The sequence below is a fragment of the Vulpes vulpes genome, chromosome 7 (assembly GCF_048418805.1).
Source record: "Vulpes vulpes isolate BD-2025 chromosome 7, VulVul3, whole genome shotgun sequence".
Classification (NCBI taxonomy): domain Eukaryota; kingdom Metazoa; phylum Chordata; class Mammalia; order Carnivora; family Canidae; genus Vulpes; species Vulpes vulpes.
In genome coordinates, this window is record NC_132786.1 from 42,249,548 (window position 1) to 42,265,961 (window position 16,414).

The 16,414-nt window shown below is 34.3% G+C and overlaps 1 protein-coding gene across 2 annotated transcripts in view; it reads right to left on the reverse strand.

The window, feature by feature from the left end:
* Nucleotides 1-16,414, reverse strand: part of SGCZ (sarcoglycan zeta) — a 1,084,978-nt gene that overhangs the window by 460,184 nt on the left and 608,380 nt on the right. For both annotated transcript variants that reach the window (XM_072763607.1, XM_072763608.1), the window contains exon 2: nt 10,046-10,240. In XM_072763607.1, coding sequence (XP_072619708.1) covers nt 10,046-10,240 — 195 coding nt within the window. The remainder of the gene's footprint in view (nt 1-10,045; nt 10,241-16,414) is intronic.

Here is a 16,414-nt window from a genome sequence, read left to right on the forward strand (position 1 = left end):
ATTAATAAGCACCATTGCTGTATCCAGAAATTAAACCTAATGCTCGCTCTGCCAAAATCAAAAGTACAGTCATGTTCAGAACTTACAGAGGAGTTTTCACTGTTTTAATTACTGACTATGAGAGATTAGGTATGTTTCCCCATTAAATTAATAAAAGCTTAGAGAATTGAGGTATCTTTTGTCCAACAAATTCAAAATGTAATTAAAAAGCAGTGATGTCATAGTTATATATTTAATAGTGTTGTATGAATGCACTGAGGTAGACAGGGAGGTAAATCATTTAATGAGGAATACTGAACTAATTTAATTTTAATTTAATTTTGATAACATTAATGCAATGAAAGGTAGTGCAAAGAATGTGGACTTTAAAATTGTAGAACCCATGCTTCTAACCTTGCTCATCAATGTGACCTTGGGAAGTTTATTTAATTTCCCGAAGTTTCTGTGTCTTTTACTGTCAAAGGGGATAATATTTACTTTGCAGTGTTGTGAAATTCATTAAGGACAAGTCTATATAGCACACAATCTTGAATACAAACTACATATTAAATAAATACGGGCTCCCAGACATCTTAAACTTCAACATGCAAAGATTATATCCTAAGATTATAATTTGGGATGTGATAAAATATTCAGAATACATTATCTCAAACAGATAACAATTTAAAAAAATTTTTTAATTTTTTATTTATTTATGATAGTCACAGAGAGAGAGAGAGAGGCAGAGACACAGGCGGAGGGAGAAGCAGGCTCCATGCACCGGGAGCCTGATGTGGGATTCGATCCCGGGTCTCCAGGATCGCGCCCTGGGCCAAAGGCAGGCACCAAACCGCTGCGCCACCCAGGTATCCCTCAAACAGATAACAATTTAAAACTCTGAACATCAAAGAAACTCAGAATATTTAGGATTAAGAACATACATCCCTTTCTATCATCTAGTTAATTATATTTTTTCCAAATTGTTCAAAAAGATTAGTGCTCTCTGGTAAATGAGCTCCTTCTTTCAGACAAGCCAGTAGGGTCACTTTTAGGTAATACAAGTTTAAAAAAAAAAAAGGCTTATGGTCACCAAAATAATTATGATGTTTGACAGCTAAAGGGTTCCTCTTAGAAATTTTAAATATACTTTTTTATATCTCATCACTAAATTATAATTTCAAAAGAAATATTTATGATTTTGATCATTCTGAGGAAATACATCATTTTCTATGATAAAATGTATCAAGTAAAATAATTTTAATTGTTAACATCTAATAATGCAGGGAAATAATGTTTGTCATACACATCTCTATGGGTCAACACCACTGACCATTTTACAGATGGAAATACTAGAGTTAGAAGGCTCAGGAACTCGCAGCAGTGATGGAGCCTGAATGTGAACCAGTGTGGCACAAAAGCTCATGCTCCCAGCCTTTATGCATATCATTAGCATAAATAAGACTATAAAAACCATAATTTATTTACCATTTATTTATTAATACACATGAATTCAAGATCCTTTTATCTTTCTAGGACAGTTTTATATTTTAATATTTAAATAATGTTTTTAAAGATTTTATTTATTTGAGAGAGAGTGTGAGCAGTATGGGGAATGAGCAGAGTGAAAGGGACAAGCAGACTCAGCGTTCAGTGCAGCGCCTAATGTGGGGCTTGATCTTATAACCTTGAGACAGTGACCTGAGCCAAAATCAAGAGTCGAACACTTAACTGACTAAGCCCCCCAGGTGCCCCTTACAGTTTTAGACTTGACTTGAACAGAATCAAGTTAATTCACATGATAACATGATATCTGGAATAACTGTGAAGTTGGAGCCACATAAAATGAGTAAGGGTATATAACTGCAAACCATGGGAGACTTGTATCTACCAGGCATATCTGAAGAACTGTCATGATTTTCATTGTTTTGATGCCTATAATAATCTAATAAAAAAAAACTTGTATCCATTTGACAGAGTAAGAAACTACGTCATAGTTTAAGTAACTTGCTAAAAGCAACATAGCTAATGAGGTCCAAAACAAGATCTGGACCCAAAGTTCATTCTTTCAACCACTACCTGATTGCTGATGAGAGGTATCTAGCAGTACCAGCACCAAGGAAATCTATTTGACATCAATTTTCATGGGAAAATATGTCACTAGCAGGCAGTAGAAACTCAAGGTTTTTTTCCCCTGGTATTATAACACCTTTGAATAAAAAATAGTACATTTTATGGTCTTCTATTGTTGAATATACAAAATCATATGTGGGTTTTGAGAGGAATGAATGTCTACTAGAAAGAACTTAAGGTTCAGTTTTTAATTTAATTTTTTATTTTTTTTTGTTTTATTTTATTTTTTAAGATTTTATTTATTTATTCATGACAGACTCACAGAGAGAGAGAGAGAGGTAGAGACACAAGCAGAGGAAGAAGCAGGCTCCATGAAGGAAGCCTGATGTGGGACTTGATCCCAGGTTTCCAGGATCACACCCTGGGCTGAAGGCGGCGCTAAACCACTGGGCCACCGGGGCTGCCATTTAATTTAATTTTTTTAATAATAAATTTATTTTTTATTGGTGTTCAATTTGCCAACATACAGAGTAACACCCAGTGCTCATCCTGTCAAGTGCCCCTGAATCCATGTTTTATAACAATTCTGTGAGAAATACAAATGACAAAACTCATACCCCTATTTTTGCCCTTGTGGGCTACTTGAATAAAAGTATTTCCTTTTTCTACTTTCTGCTGTTATTGATACCTTTCCTCTTTCTTTCACTAACTGGAATTATATTAAAATTACTGGATGTTTATTTTGTTTGTTGTGCTTATGACTTTTTTTTTAATCAAAGCAAATTCAGAAAATCACAAATACCCTCTAGAAATGAGACCAAATTAGATCAACAAATGTCTAGAAAATCTTAATATTCCACTGACTTCAGCTGTTATATGAAGAGGCATTTGGGAAAGTTATGTGTGATTATGGTGAGCAGGCTTAGGCTTCTCAGCAGCAGGTGCCCTCCCAAAAGATGCTGGAAGTCAGGAAACACAGTGTTTTTCTCTCATGCCTGAAGATCTGATTACTTTTTCTAGAAGGATTGTAAACAACTGATGGCACAAAAGTTCTGGGATTTGGTAGTCATTTACAAGTAATTGCCAGCTATGGCATCTCTTAATTATCAACAGATATTGCCTCAAAAGATGAAGTAGGATAGTATAGAAAAAGAATATTTTTACATAAAAATCTAAGGGGAGCTTTTTTTTTCCCCATGAAAAAAGAAAAGACTGGGATTTTACTGTCGTCATTACCGAGGGAATCAGAGCTAGTAATTGGAGCTTCAAAGGACTGTACTTTCGCTGAAAAACCATCTTACTTAAGAGCTCTAGGATTCTGGGAAAAAATGTGCTCTGCTTGTCTTCCTGTCATGGGAAGCTGGTCACGAGAGGCTGAAAGATGTGAAAGGACTTGAGAGATGCCACTCTCTTATTGGGGGAGGGTGAGATTTCAGCCAAAAACAAAAGCCTGCAAGGTAAAAATGGAAACCAACTGGAATCTGAAGCAGTTTTACAGAGAGAATAAGTAGAAACATGAAGACATTAAATTTGAGGCTCCCTCTACTGAAAGTGAAACTAGATTTTTTAAATTTACAAAAAGGCAATCAAAAATAATGTATCACCACCTAGTATGTTCCTGGGCATGTCACCAAGATAAATATGACAATAAAACCAGCTCTGCTCCTTGAGGTATTCGCCCATTAATGGAACTGAAGTGGGGAAACTGAAGTGACTCCATTGTAGAAAAGCTCTGTCTCTACTGTTTTTATGCTAGGCTCCATTTACTCCTGTCCCATATTTTGCCTCTGATAAGCCAAAGAAGTCACGTTCCCACCTCAAGGGGGGAAGCAAAAAAGTGAATCATTCCCTGAGTTTTGTCCTAGGCTCCAAACACCTGATAATACCTAAGAAGAGCCAGGTCCCAAACATGTTTCAGGACGTTAGCTTCAAACAAACCTCAGCTGATGCCAACTGGGATCAATACCCCCACTATCGGTAATTAAACATCTATTCACTGAATTTGATTGGCCCCTACCGTGCATTCCTAGAGGAACAGATATCTTAGACCCTTTCCTAATATAAACCTTTAGCCCCAAGCAATGATGAGTCTCATTCTTCTCTCCTCCAGTCTCTCAGACACTCCATCTGTTATTCTCTACCTGTCACTCACACTATTCTCTCTTTTCATATTCTCCACCTCACATTTGATTTCTATCTGGTGTGAAGCCAAGGAGCTTCTTGGCTCATCCTGTGGGACCCTTCTCTGGGTCCTTGGACCCAGTCTGCCTGCATCAGGACTGGGGGAAAATTGGTGGAAGATAAGAATCTATATCTAAATGAACCATTATTATGTATCTAATGCAACATAGTAAGTACTACCACAGAGATAAGACATATGAATAAAAATAGATACAGGAATAAATCTGTCAGAAAGGAACATCTAAACAAACCAATAAAAAGGATCTTTATCAATTAACTAGGTGTCAGATTTGTAGCTTAAGTATCAATTTAGCAATTCTCTGTTAAGAGACAAAGTGAACAAAAGAAACCTTTACAGGTTGCTGGAGGTAATATAAATTGATTCAATCACTTTATGATTATAGTTCTTTATAGATAGAGTTAGGAATTTATTTTTCCGGCTAGATGATGAGGAAACTGGTGCTCATTCTATTGTTTATTATTATTATCGCTATTATTATTACTGATTCAAATATATATTACATGGAAATCCTTTTGTAGGATAAAATATTTCATAATAAATAAATTAAAGTGTTAATAATGGCAATTCTCTGTACTACTAATATGGGTAATCAAGATTGGGCCTTCATTCCTAAAATATGTTACAGCTTAAATGCAGGGTCTGCTAAGAATATTAAATTTGATGTGTTGAATACAAACTGCTTTATCAATGCAGAAGTTAATAAATACCAATGCACAGTCCATGGAACCCTATCATGTGCTTATGAGACCTTAAACACCAACAGAGAGACAGGATAACTGGTAGTCTTTTTATCAATTCTTCAAGCTCAAGGCAGGTCTTTGGAAGGGCACAAATCACAGTGAATGAAGAGTTTACCTAGCTTTCAATAAAGACATGTTAAAGTTGGATTTTTTTTCCACAAATACATTTTAAGAGCTAACTATCTGTCAGGCACTGTCCTCTGGCTTGGGGATACAGCAATGGAATAAGGTTCAAAAATGCTGAGCCCTGTGGAACTTTTATTCTATCTGTGGGGAAGAAGACCAGACAATAAACAAAGTCATATAAAGTGAAATAATCTGTGATGAACATGCTAAGAAAAAAAGCAATGAAACATCAACAAAATATAGTTATTTCCTTTAAGCTTCCCACATAACCAGCATATGACCATAGATTTGAAAAACAAATAAAATGCATTTGGTATAGGGGCACAGCTTTGATAAATATAAAAATTGGCTATATACGTAGAGATGGAAAAAGTTTATTCCAACCTAATGGTCCCATTAAAGAGTGGAATTAAAATGACTGTGGAGTAAAAAGTTTGATGATGGACACACTGACACATAACAGCATACCGCAAATGTACTTTATCCATCTTAGGTAAATCAATAATGGCTATAGATAATATGCACTGGGTTAATGATGAAGATAAAGAAAAAGAATAGTCACACGAGTGAGATGGGAATATGTGATACTTCATTTACCAAGGTATTAGAGCACAAGATTGAAGACTTAGCAAATGTATATTATTTCATATTTCCCCAAAATTATCTTATAAAGTTTACAACATTAAAAAACATTAGAGAGCAGAAAATGAATATAGTGATACATATGCTCTCTCCTAACTTTAGAAACGTACACCAAAAGAAAAGAAAATATGATAAAATATATCAATGATGTTCTGGCCAACAGCAATAAACAGAAAGAGATCTTTAAAAAGTTGATCGTATTGCAAACATATAATGATAATAATGTAATATAGATAATATTTGAAATGAAGAAAGGTGAATGGCTGCTAAGGAAGCCAAAGCTGATGCATAAGAATAATAAAGATATAGAAGAGTTATCTATATAGAATATACATCCTTGATGTGACTATGTGTATAAGTGTATGTGTATGTATACTGTATGTATATTTGAATATGTATATATGCATGTGTGTTTTGTGTATGTATGTATATATGTGTGTATTGTGTATTAGAACAAACAAGTCTTAATAAAACGATAAATTCATGTCGGTTTGAAAGAATGCACCTAGCATCCCATGATTGAAATTATATACAGAGAGAATGCAACAAAATTGCAAGATACTAAACAACAATACAACTATCTAGTGATTTAATGCAATGGTTTGCTTATCCAAAGGAGGGTTTAAGCCGGTGTTAAGTGACTAAATGGAGAGAATGTCATAGAGTGACCCCTAATAGTATGTGGACGGCTGAACTAAAGATTTCCCAGTTCCTTTTTAATCCTAAAAGACTATCATATTCAGTCCTACTTCTTATGGGATCTCCTTTCAGCTAACATTCATCCCAACAATCACACAAGTCTCTAAGAATTTTGTTTTCCAATTTATTCAACTGATCAATTGTTTCAATTAGTACCCATATCTCGGTATTCATGGCTTCTCAGTTTCAATATTCATGACGTTCATCCCCCTCTTTGCTTAATAAATGGCTTTTATTTTTCCATCCTTCTTTTGCTGCCTAGTTAGCATAGCTAATCAAATGAAGTTGCAGTTGATACTACCAACATTTACTTGGTACTCTTGTGATTAAAATGAATACTTTATTATATTAATTTTCAGTGTTCAAATGTAAAATTAACTTACTTAGGATGAGCATTTGAACCAAAGAAGCATATCATGTTAGCAGAATGCCTAGATTCGACAGATCTGCTAAACTAGTCCATTTACATTGAATCATATAGCTATTATGCCAATTAGCCACCACCAACATGAACAACAACACAAACACGTAATTGGGTTACACTGATCTTGAGAGAATGAAACTTCACAATCTCTTTCTTCAGTTCATTCCTACATTAATCAACTCTCATAGACAAGAAATTGTGGTATATATCTATCCTAAGCCTTTCACCCTGTAGTATAAACTAATTTCCTTTTTCTTGATTCCCTGCACCTGGGTATCTCAATAGCTGTGTGATTTTATTTTCCACAAAATAAGAAACAGAATAAGGTCATATCAACCACACAGATCATGTATACCACTAGGCATAATGATGGACTTCAAGAAGCATCATAAACCCAGGTTGGCAGCTACCCTGGCTAAAAACACAGTATTTTGATAATAGTAACATGCCGAGTTTGCTGAAATAAAAGATGCTAACAAACACACATTTCCATGGACTGGATAGAAACTGTTATGATGAAAGAGAAATACATTTTGGGTAAATCAATAATAGTCCCCAAACAATTTGTACATCATTTACTACTTCTTATGATAGTATGGCAAATGTTTTCTGGTATTCACTCTAGAGATAGATGCAATTATAATGCACCAGTGAAAATATAAAATTGATTTTTTACTGTTCTAATGTAAGAGGATTACAAATTATTTCACAATTTTCAAATTCATACAATTTAATCTGGTGTGTAGTACTCAGAACTGCTAAACTCAGCAACTATTTAATTCAGATTTTCTCTGAACAATTTTGAATTACTGCACTGAGATGGAGAGTATATTACCTTACAAAGAGTATTTTAACACAATAATTACTTCATCTTTCCATTTATTTCACTTACATACAAATAGCTTACGTGGCTAAAGAATAACCTCCTATTTGTTGATTATTAAAAAGCAACATTGTGGTTTTACAAATTAAATAAATAAATAAACACCAAAACTCCTATGTAAATGAACTCCTTTTCATTATCCCCAGGAATATGTTGACATTTACATTTTGGCCAGCTGAGGTTCAAATTAGATAGCTCCATAGGTGACTGAAACCCTGAGGCCTGCATGGATCCTGAGGACAAAGGTGATTGTTTCAATTATTTCTCTTGGCTGGCTTATCCAGCCATGACCTCAGCATGAGGCAAGGTATTGGGAGCTTGATGCATGCAGCCATGTAATTATGCATTTAAGTTTATTTTCTTAATTAATTTAAATATGTTTGAGAAACTTACAGGGCTTGAATCTGAAAATTTCCATGGCCTGGTCACTGGATAGAATCAAGGCTCCTGAAGTGAGAGAGTAGATCACAACTTTTGTGAGCTTTAGAAAGATGCTCTTTGGTAGAGGTAATCAAATACTTGAAATTTCAAATCTTGGAGAAAATTATACTCTTTGTCTGTTTCAAAGTGACTTTTGTTTGTTTTGTTTTGTTAAGAAAAATGAGGTTGAAAAAGTTGCTGTCAACAACTGCTAATTTGGCTGACAGTCAAAAACATATAAAAGAATCTCCAGCCTCTAAAATGTGATAAATGAATCATTAATGAAGCCCAGACACTAGTAAGAGAAGACAGGAGCAGAGCTCAGAACTAAAAGACTAGGAGTAAAATTAGTATAATCTCTGCCAAAATATTCTCAATGAGTGGGGGACGGGGACACTGAGCCACACTTAAGACAAAGAAATAGTTCAGATATATTACCAGAGCATCTCTTAAAGCAATAATTTGTCTAGTAGCACCCAACTCCACCTCTAGCCACCACACACAGGCTCTTAGGCCTTGATCAGTGACCCTGAACACATATCCATTGCTAGGATATAGTCATTTTCTTTAATCCTGGAATACTGAGTTCTGCTCAACTTTTCTTTGCCTTTCATTTCTTTTCTGATGAATACTCTTCAAAATTTGCACTGGGTCAGAGAAATGGAACCCTTGCTCAGCTCATTTTCTCCATGAGCATATGTTCTTCTATCATGCTTTGCTCTGTTACAGTTTTTCCTCTCAGGAAGGTTAGGCCACCTGCTCTCCCAGGATCCTTCTGCACACAACCACAGTGCTCTAACACAATGGACAGATGCTGGGCTCATTTTCCTTTTTGAGACTCTGTTTCAAGTTAGAATTACATGTTAGTGAACTCGGAAAGAAACCATTCTTGCTAAATCAATACACAGCAGAGTTTAAAAACAACAACAAAAAAAGAAGCAACCCGATATACAAAGATCAGTGAAGTTAAATATCTAGCTTTACACTTGCCCCTGAGGGTGCAGAGTTCTAAAGAATAATAGCAGTCTGGTCAGCAAGTGTAAGATACCTGCTTGAATGTGAAGATACCTTAGGTCTTTAAGCAAAGGCAGAAAGCTTTAAAGGCAGAGGAGAGTAAATTTAAGAATTTAGCTAGAAAATACAAAGGGAGCTACTAACTTTGCTGAAGCAGCTAATTTTTCCAGATAAGCCAGTCTCATATGTTTATTGTACACATTCAATAAATTAAAGCAAAATTTATCAATGAGTAATATGATTATTTTGCTATTAAATTAGTATTTTTCATGATAGAGTGATTTAATTTCTGGTGTATCTTATATTTACCATGTCTGTGCTCCAAAAGAATGAGACCACCACCTGGTGACAATTACAGACATTGGTCTATGTGGTCCATGAAAAATTTCAGGGTTTAGATGTAATCATGCAGTATGCTACACAGAAACCATATAGAGAGAGGCAAATACTCTATGTAAAGTAATTTAAAAGCACTTGTGATGTCTAATATTAATTTTAACATAAAATATCATCTCTAAAAATATAGACCTCTTTCCTAGATTACCAGGTTTAGCAAGCAATAGTTTACATCTATAGGCTAAAAGGTTTTTAACTGCTAATGAATCAGTATCCTGTACTATCTCATGATCTCAATTCCCCACATTTAAAGGATAGGTAGTAATATCATATGTGTGTCATGAACACATAGTGAATGCAGTCTTAAAATAATATATCACAGTCTTTGGAATTTCAATACATATACTTGTAAAGATTAAGATAAATAACTTTCACTTAAAAATAAAAATAACAGTGCTATATCGTCTTTGAACCAAAAGCAGTAGATATAAAGTCATGGTGGTACTTACCACAGTGAAATTCATCACTTTCAATATCCATATTGTCATGGCTAAGTTAACTATCATGGTAACCAACAGCAGAAGGACAAAGAAGTATAAGCACCTCTTTCGCCATCCATAAATCCCCACGGGGTAAAGTTGTGCATTCTCAGCCCTTGGCAGGTTGTTCTGTTGTGTTGCCAGTATATATTGTTCTCGTGTCATCTGGAAAAAAGAAAAAAGAAAGAAAGAAAGAAAAGAAGCATTCAAAACTAAAACGAATGATTTTTTAAAATCAAAAGGCACAATATATCTACAAATAATGGGCAGTGAGTATTCAAAGAACTATTTCTGTGCAATTAAAATTAATTAAATAAGATTAAAATCTTACAAAACCCCTCACACCACATCATCAGTGCTGCTTTTTAGAGCTGTTTAACTGTGATACTACTAAGATGTATATTATTTTCAGTCATTTGCCCAATTCTAATAATAGCTATTTCTTTCAGGAGACTCTGAGGATGATCCACTCTACTCCCAGGTGTCTATAACCTAAAATTCTATGCATATCCCAGCTACTCTTGGAGTAAGTGTCACCTGTTCTTTGGAGTAGACAGAGACCAATTTTATTAAAAGACATTTCTGTACCTTTATCTAAAAATACAGGATATTAGTGCTCAGGGCATATGTTTTAATAAAATGAAAGTGTATTTGAAAGAACCTCTGGGAAGAAAATACACTTTTATTTAGAATTATATAGATATAGATATTTAATTAATACTTTTACTTAGAACTTTGTTGGTTATTTATTTTAGTTTTATTTCATGGAGTTCTCATGATAGAATTGATCTCTAAAAAAAAGACACTATACTGTATTATTCTGTTACACAAATATTATATAACATATTGATATACACAGAAATCAGTTTTGGAAAAGAGGTGGTAGTATTTCTTGGTAATATATAAATTCAGGTTCAAAGTTAATTCTTTTAAAAAGCAAATATATTATCTGCCAGATACAACCAAGAAATATGGTTAAGAAAAGTAAAGACTATGTACTAGGCATACAGTCTTTAGAATAACTCATTCATTACCTGAAGGATAAAAAGATTGTTATAAAATATAATTTTCTCCAATGCAATAAGTTTTCTTAGTTTAGTGTATGTTTTCCTCTTTAGGATTCATCAGATTACTCTTATTATGCATGTCAAACAAATAAGACAACAGAAATAATGCTGCATAAATATACCAAAATAAAAACAACATCAGTGAAGAATTAAAATTACCTGTCAGCTAATATAAAATACAGGCATATCTCATTTTATTGTGTTTCACTTTATTGTGCATTGCAGATACTGCATTACAGACAAATTGAAGATTTTTGGCAACCCTGAGGCAAGGAAGTCTATTTGTGCCATTTTTTTTTCCAACAGCATTTGTTCATCTGTATTTCTTTGTCACATTTAGTTATTCTCACAATATTTCAAACTTTTCCATTAATATTATATTTGCCATGGTAATCTCTGATTAGTAGATCTTTGGTGTTACTAATAACTGTTTTGGACCACCACTGAAATTAGGCTGATTAAAAACCCTGCAATGACTTGTGATGAGCATCAGCTATTGTATGGGATTGTTGAATTCTTATATTTATTGTACACCTGAAACTAATTTTACATTCTATGTAAACTGGAATTTAAATAAAAACTTAACAAATGAAAAATCCTGCAAGGCTTCTGTGTTCAAGTGAAAGGAAGGGTTGTATGTCTCATTTTAAATCAAAAGCTAGAAATGATTAAGCTTAGTAAGAAAGGCTTATCTTCTTGGGCCAAACAGCCAAGATGTGAATGCAAAGAAACAGTTCTTGAAGGAAATTAAAAGTGCTACTCCAGCAAACAGATGAAGTGATAAGAAAGAAAAACAGTCTTATCATTGATATGGAGAAAGTCTTAGTGGTCTGGATTTTTTAAAAAAGAAAAATCAAAGGAGCCACAACATTCCCTTAAACCAAACCCTAATCCAGAGCAAGGCCCTAACTCTTCAATTCTCTGGAGGCTGAGAGAGGTGAGGAAGCTGCAGAAGAAAAGTTGGAAGCTAGCAGAGGTTGGGTCATGAGGGTTTTTTTCCCCTTGCACAAACGTTTGTTTTATTTAAGTGCAATTAATTAACATATAATGTATTATTGATTTCAGAAGTAGAGGTCAGTAATTAATCAATCTTATATAACACCCAGTGCTCGTTACATCATGTGCCCTCCTTAAAGTCCATCACCCAGTTACCCCAGCCCCCCAGCCCCCACCCCTCCAGCAGCCTTCAATTTGTTTCCTATGATTAAGAGTCTTTTTGGTTTGTCTCCCTCTCTGATTTCATGAGGTTCATTTTTTTAAATGAGGTTTAAATAAAAAGCCATTTCCAAAACATAAAAGTGCAAGGTGAAGCAGCAAGTGCTGACGTAGAAGCTGCAGCAATGAAGCAAATTATTTAGAAGACCCAACTATGGTAATTCAGGAAGGTGGCTACACTCAACAACATATTTTCAATGTAGATGAAATAGCCTTGTGTTGGAAAAAGACACGTCTAGGACTTTCATATCTAGAAGGGAGAAATCAAAGCCTGGCTTCAAAGCTTCAAAGTACAGGCTGACTCTTGCTAGGGGCTAATGCGTCTGGTGACTTTAAGTTGAAGTTAATGTTCATTTATCAATCCAAAAATCCTAGAGCCCTAAAGAATTATGTGAAACCTATTCTGCATACGCTTTATAAATGGAACAACAAAGCGAAAATGATAGCATATATGTTTACAACATGACTAGTGACTATTTTAAGTCCACTAATGAGAACCACTACTCACAAAAAGATTAATTTCAAAATATTACTGCTCATTGCCAAAGCACTTGGTCAGCCAAGTGCTCTGATGGAGATGTACAACCAGATTAATGTAATGTTTTTATGATGTTGCTAACACAACATCTATTCTGGAGCCCATGAGTAATTCTGACTTCTAAGACATATTATTTAAGAAATACATCTCATAATGCTATCATAGACAGTGATTCTTCTGATGGATCTGGGCAAAATAAATTGAAATCCCAGAAAGATTCACCATTCTAGACACCACTAAGAACATTCATTATTCCTGGGAAGAAGTCAACATATCAGCAAGAATAGGAGCTTGGATGAAGTTGATTTCAACCCTCATGGACAACTTTCAGGTGTTCATGAGTTCAGTGGAGGAAGTAACTGCAGAAGTGGTGGAAACAACAAAGGAACTAGAACGAAAAGCCTAAAGATGGGAGTAAATTGCTGCAATCTCATGATCAAACTCCAACAGATGAAGGGTTGCTTCAAATGGATGAGCAAAGATAGTGATTTTTTGAGATGAAATCTATTCCTCGTGAAGAGGTCGTGAAGATTATTGTAATGACAAAAAAGGATTTAGAATATTCCATAAACTTAGTTGATAAAGTGGCAGCAGGGTTTGTGAGAACTGACTTCAATTTTGTAAGAAGTTTTACGGTGGGTAAAACGCTATCAAATAGCACTACACACTATGGAGAAATCATTTGTAAAAGGAAGAGTCAACTGATGCAAAAAACTTCACTGTCATCTTGTTTTAAGAAATTGCCACTGCCACCCTAGTCTTCAGTAACTACCACCATGATCGATCAGCAGCCATCAACGTTAAGGCAAGATCCTTCACTAGCAAAAAGATTATATAACTCACTGTAAGTCAGATGATGTTTAGCATATTTTAGCAATAAAGTATTTTTAATTAAGGTATGCACATTGTTCCTTTCTACATACGTTTAATACAGACTTAATAGACTACAGTATAGAATAAACATAACTGTTATATGCACTGGGAAACCGGAAAACATATATGACTCACTTTATCAAAATATTTGATTTATTGTGGTGGTTTGAAATGGAACTTGCCATATCTCTGAGGGATGCCTATATATGTTATATAAAATATATAACTTAAGTGTAAGTTGTAGTATTTATTGAGCCAATCCTACTCTAAATAAAATGTGGAATGGTATATTGATAAATGCAAATATCCACAATTCTTTTGGCTTTTCCACAATTTGTTTTCATTTAGAGCTGTAACTTTAAATTATTTTAATGCAGTTAAATATTTTAATTTTGCGAAGAGTATTATGCTCCATGTAATAAAAATCTTTGTAATATTAAATCAGAATTTTAAATGAATTAGAAGTACTAATAGTACTGGATGTACAAGAGAACATTCTTTCATGATATAAAGAATTACCTGTTTGCTTAATGTCATTTTTATTAAGGTTAATAGTTCACATTTCCTTGAAACTAGCCTCAATCTTTAGTCCTGAATGGGATTCCTATCTCAAGGGGAGATGTACAACATATCAACTGCTGTGTAGTATGTTATAACTGATGACCACATGCCATGAGAATTTTGCCTGAAGATTTTGGTGGAGATTTTATAGTTCTAAAAGTGGTATGATTATAAAGTAGAAAATATATTATATGAGTAAGATCAAAGGAACTCTAGGGACTACCACCATCAAAGGGAAGATTAAGGAAGGGCATAAGAAAAGGAAACATATGGATATAGGAGGAGAGCAGGAGAGAGCAGAAATCTGGCTATGCCTGACTGGCAAGTAGACGACTTGGCTAGGCCTGACTGGCAAGTAGGAGACTTTCCCTTGTATAGCTCCTCTGTGAAAAGGCACAAACACTGTGACTACTTATATCATGCATTGTCTTTCATCTCACATTAAAGCAAAGTTCTTCAGAATATTCTATTTCTACTAATTCTACTTAGACATGAAGGTGGGATTACTGTGTCTTAGAAAAAAAATGAGAACTTAAGTCTCTAAAATAAAACCAACACAAGTTACAAAGAAAATGGTATTTTGAGCAATAAGATTTTTTTTGTAAAGCAATAGAAATTCTGTACATATACCAAATGCCACTAATGATTTTGTAAAGTAAATGGGATAACAAAAGGGTGAGAGAAAAGGCTGTCTAGAAGACACACAAAAATGTTGTTTAATGAAAGCTATTTTCATCACCTTAAGAAAGTCAATGGTGTTTTCTTAAAGATGAGCTTAACATTATTACTTTATATACCTTCCTCATCACAACATATTTTAGAGTATCCAAAGTGCAAAAAAGACAAGGGTAGAGTTTTCTTTAATTTTTTTTTTCTTAAATCTTACAGACCTGTTTTGTTCTCATTTTTAAAAAATATTTAAATTCCATTTATTTGACATATAGTGCATTATCAGTTTCAGGAGTAGAATTTAGAGATTCATCTGTTGTTTTTTTTTTTTTTTTTGAGATTCATCTGTTGTATATAATATTCAATGATCATTCAATCAAGTGCCCCACTTAATGCCCATCACCCAGTTACCCTATCCTCCTGCCCACCTCCTCTCCAGCAATCCTCAATTTGCTTTCTATAGTTAAGAGTCTCTTATGGTTTGTTGCCCTCTCTGTTTCCATCTTATTTTATTTTTCCTTCCCTTTCCTTGTGTTCATCAGTTTTGTTTCTTAAATTCCACATGAGTCAAATCATATGATATTTATCTTTCTCTTACTGACTTATTTCATTTAGCATGATACACTCTAGTTCCATCCATCATTGGAAATGGCAGGATTTCATTCATTTTGATGGTTGAGTAATATTCCACTGTATATGTATGTCACTTTTTCTTTAGCCATTCATCTTTCAATGGATGGGCCCTTTCCATATTTGACTATTGTGGACATTGCTTCTATAAACATTGTGGAGCAGGTGCCTCTTTGGATCACCACATTTGTATCTTTGGGATAAATACATAGTAGTGCAATTGCTGAGTCATAAGATAGCTCTATTTTCAACTTTTTGAGGAACCTCCATACTGTTTTCCAGAGTGGCTGTACCAGCTTGCATTCCCACCAACAGTGTAAGAAGGTTCCCCTTTCTCTACATCCTTGCCAACATCTGCTGTTTCCTAAGTTATTCATTTTAGCCATTCTGACTGCTGTAAGTTGGTATCTCATTGTGGGTTTGATTTGTATTTCTCTGATGCCAAGTGATGTTGAACATTTTTTCATGTGTCTGCTGGCTATTTGTATGTCTTCTTTAGAGAAATGTCTGTTCATATCTTCTGCCAGTTTCTTGACTGGATTTTTAAATTTTGGGGGTGTTGGTGTTTTATAAAATCACAAAACATTTAAGTAGCCATTGCAGTGCAGTAGTAGTACTAGCAAAGAAGTGTGACAATGTACTCTAAGAGATTAAGCAAACTCTTATAGAATTGAAACTTTTACAACCTTTGCCTAAAATGTTAACTGTTGATCCATTTTCAAGTATTAAAAATATTCTGAAATATCTTGGTTCCCTAGGCATTTTGAGAATTCTGTAAATAAAAGA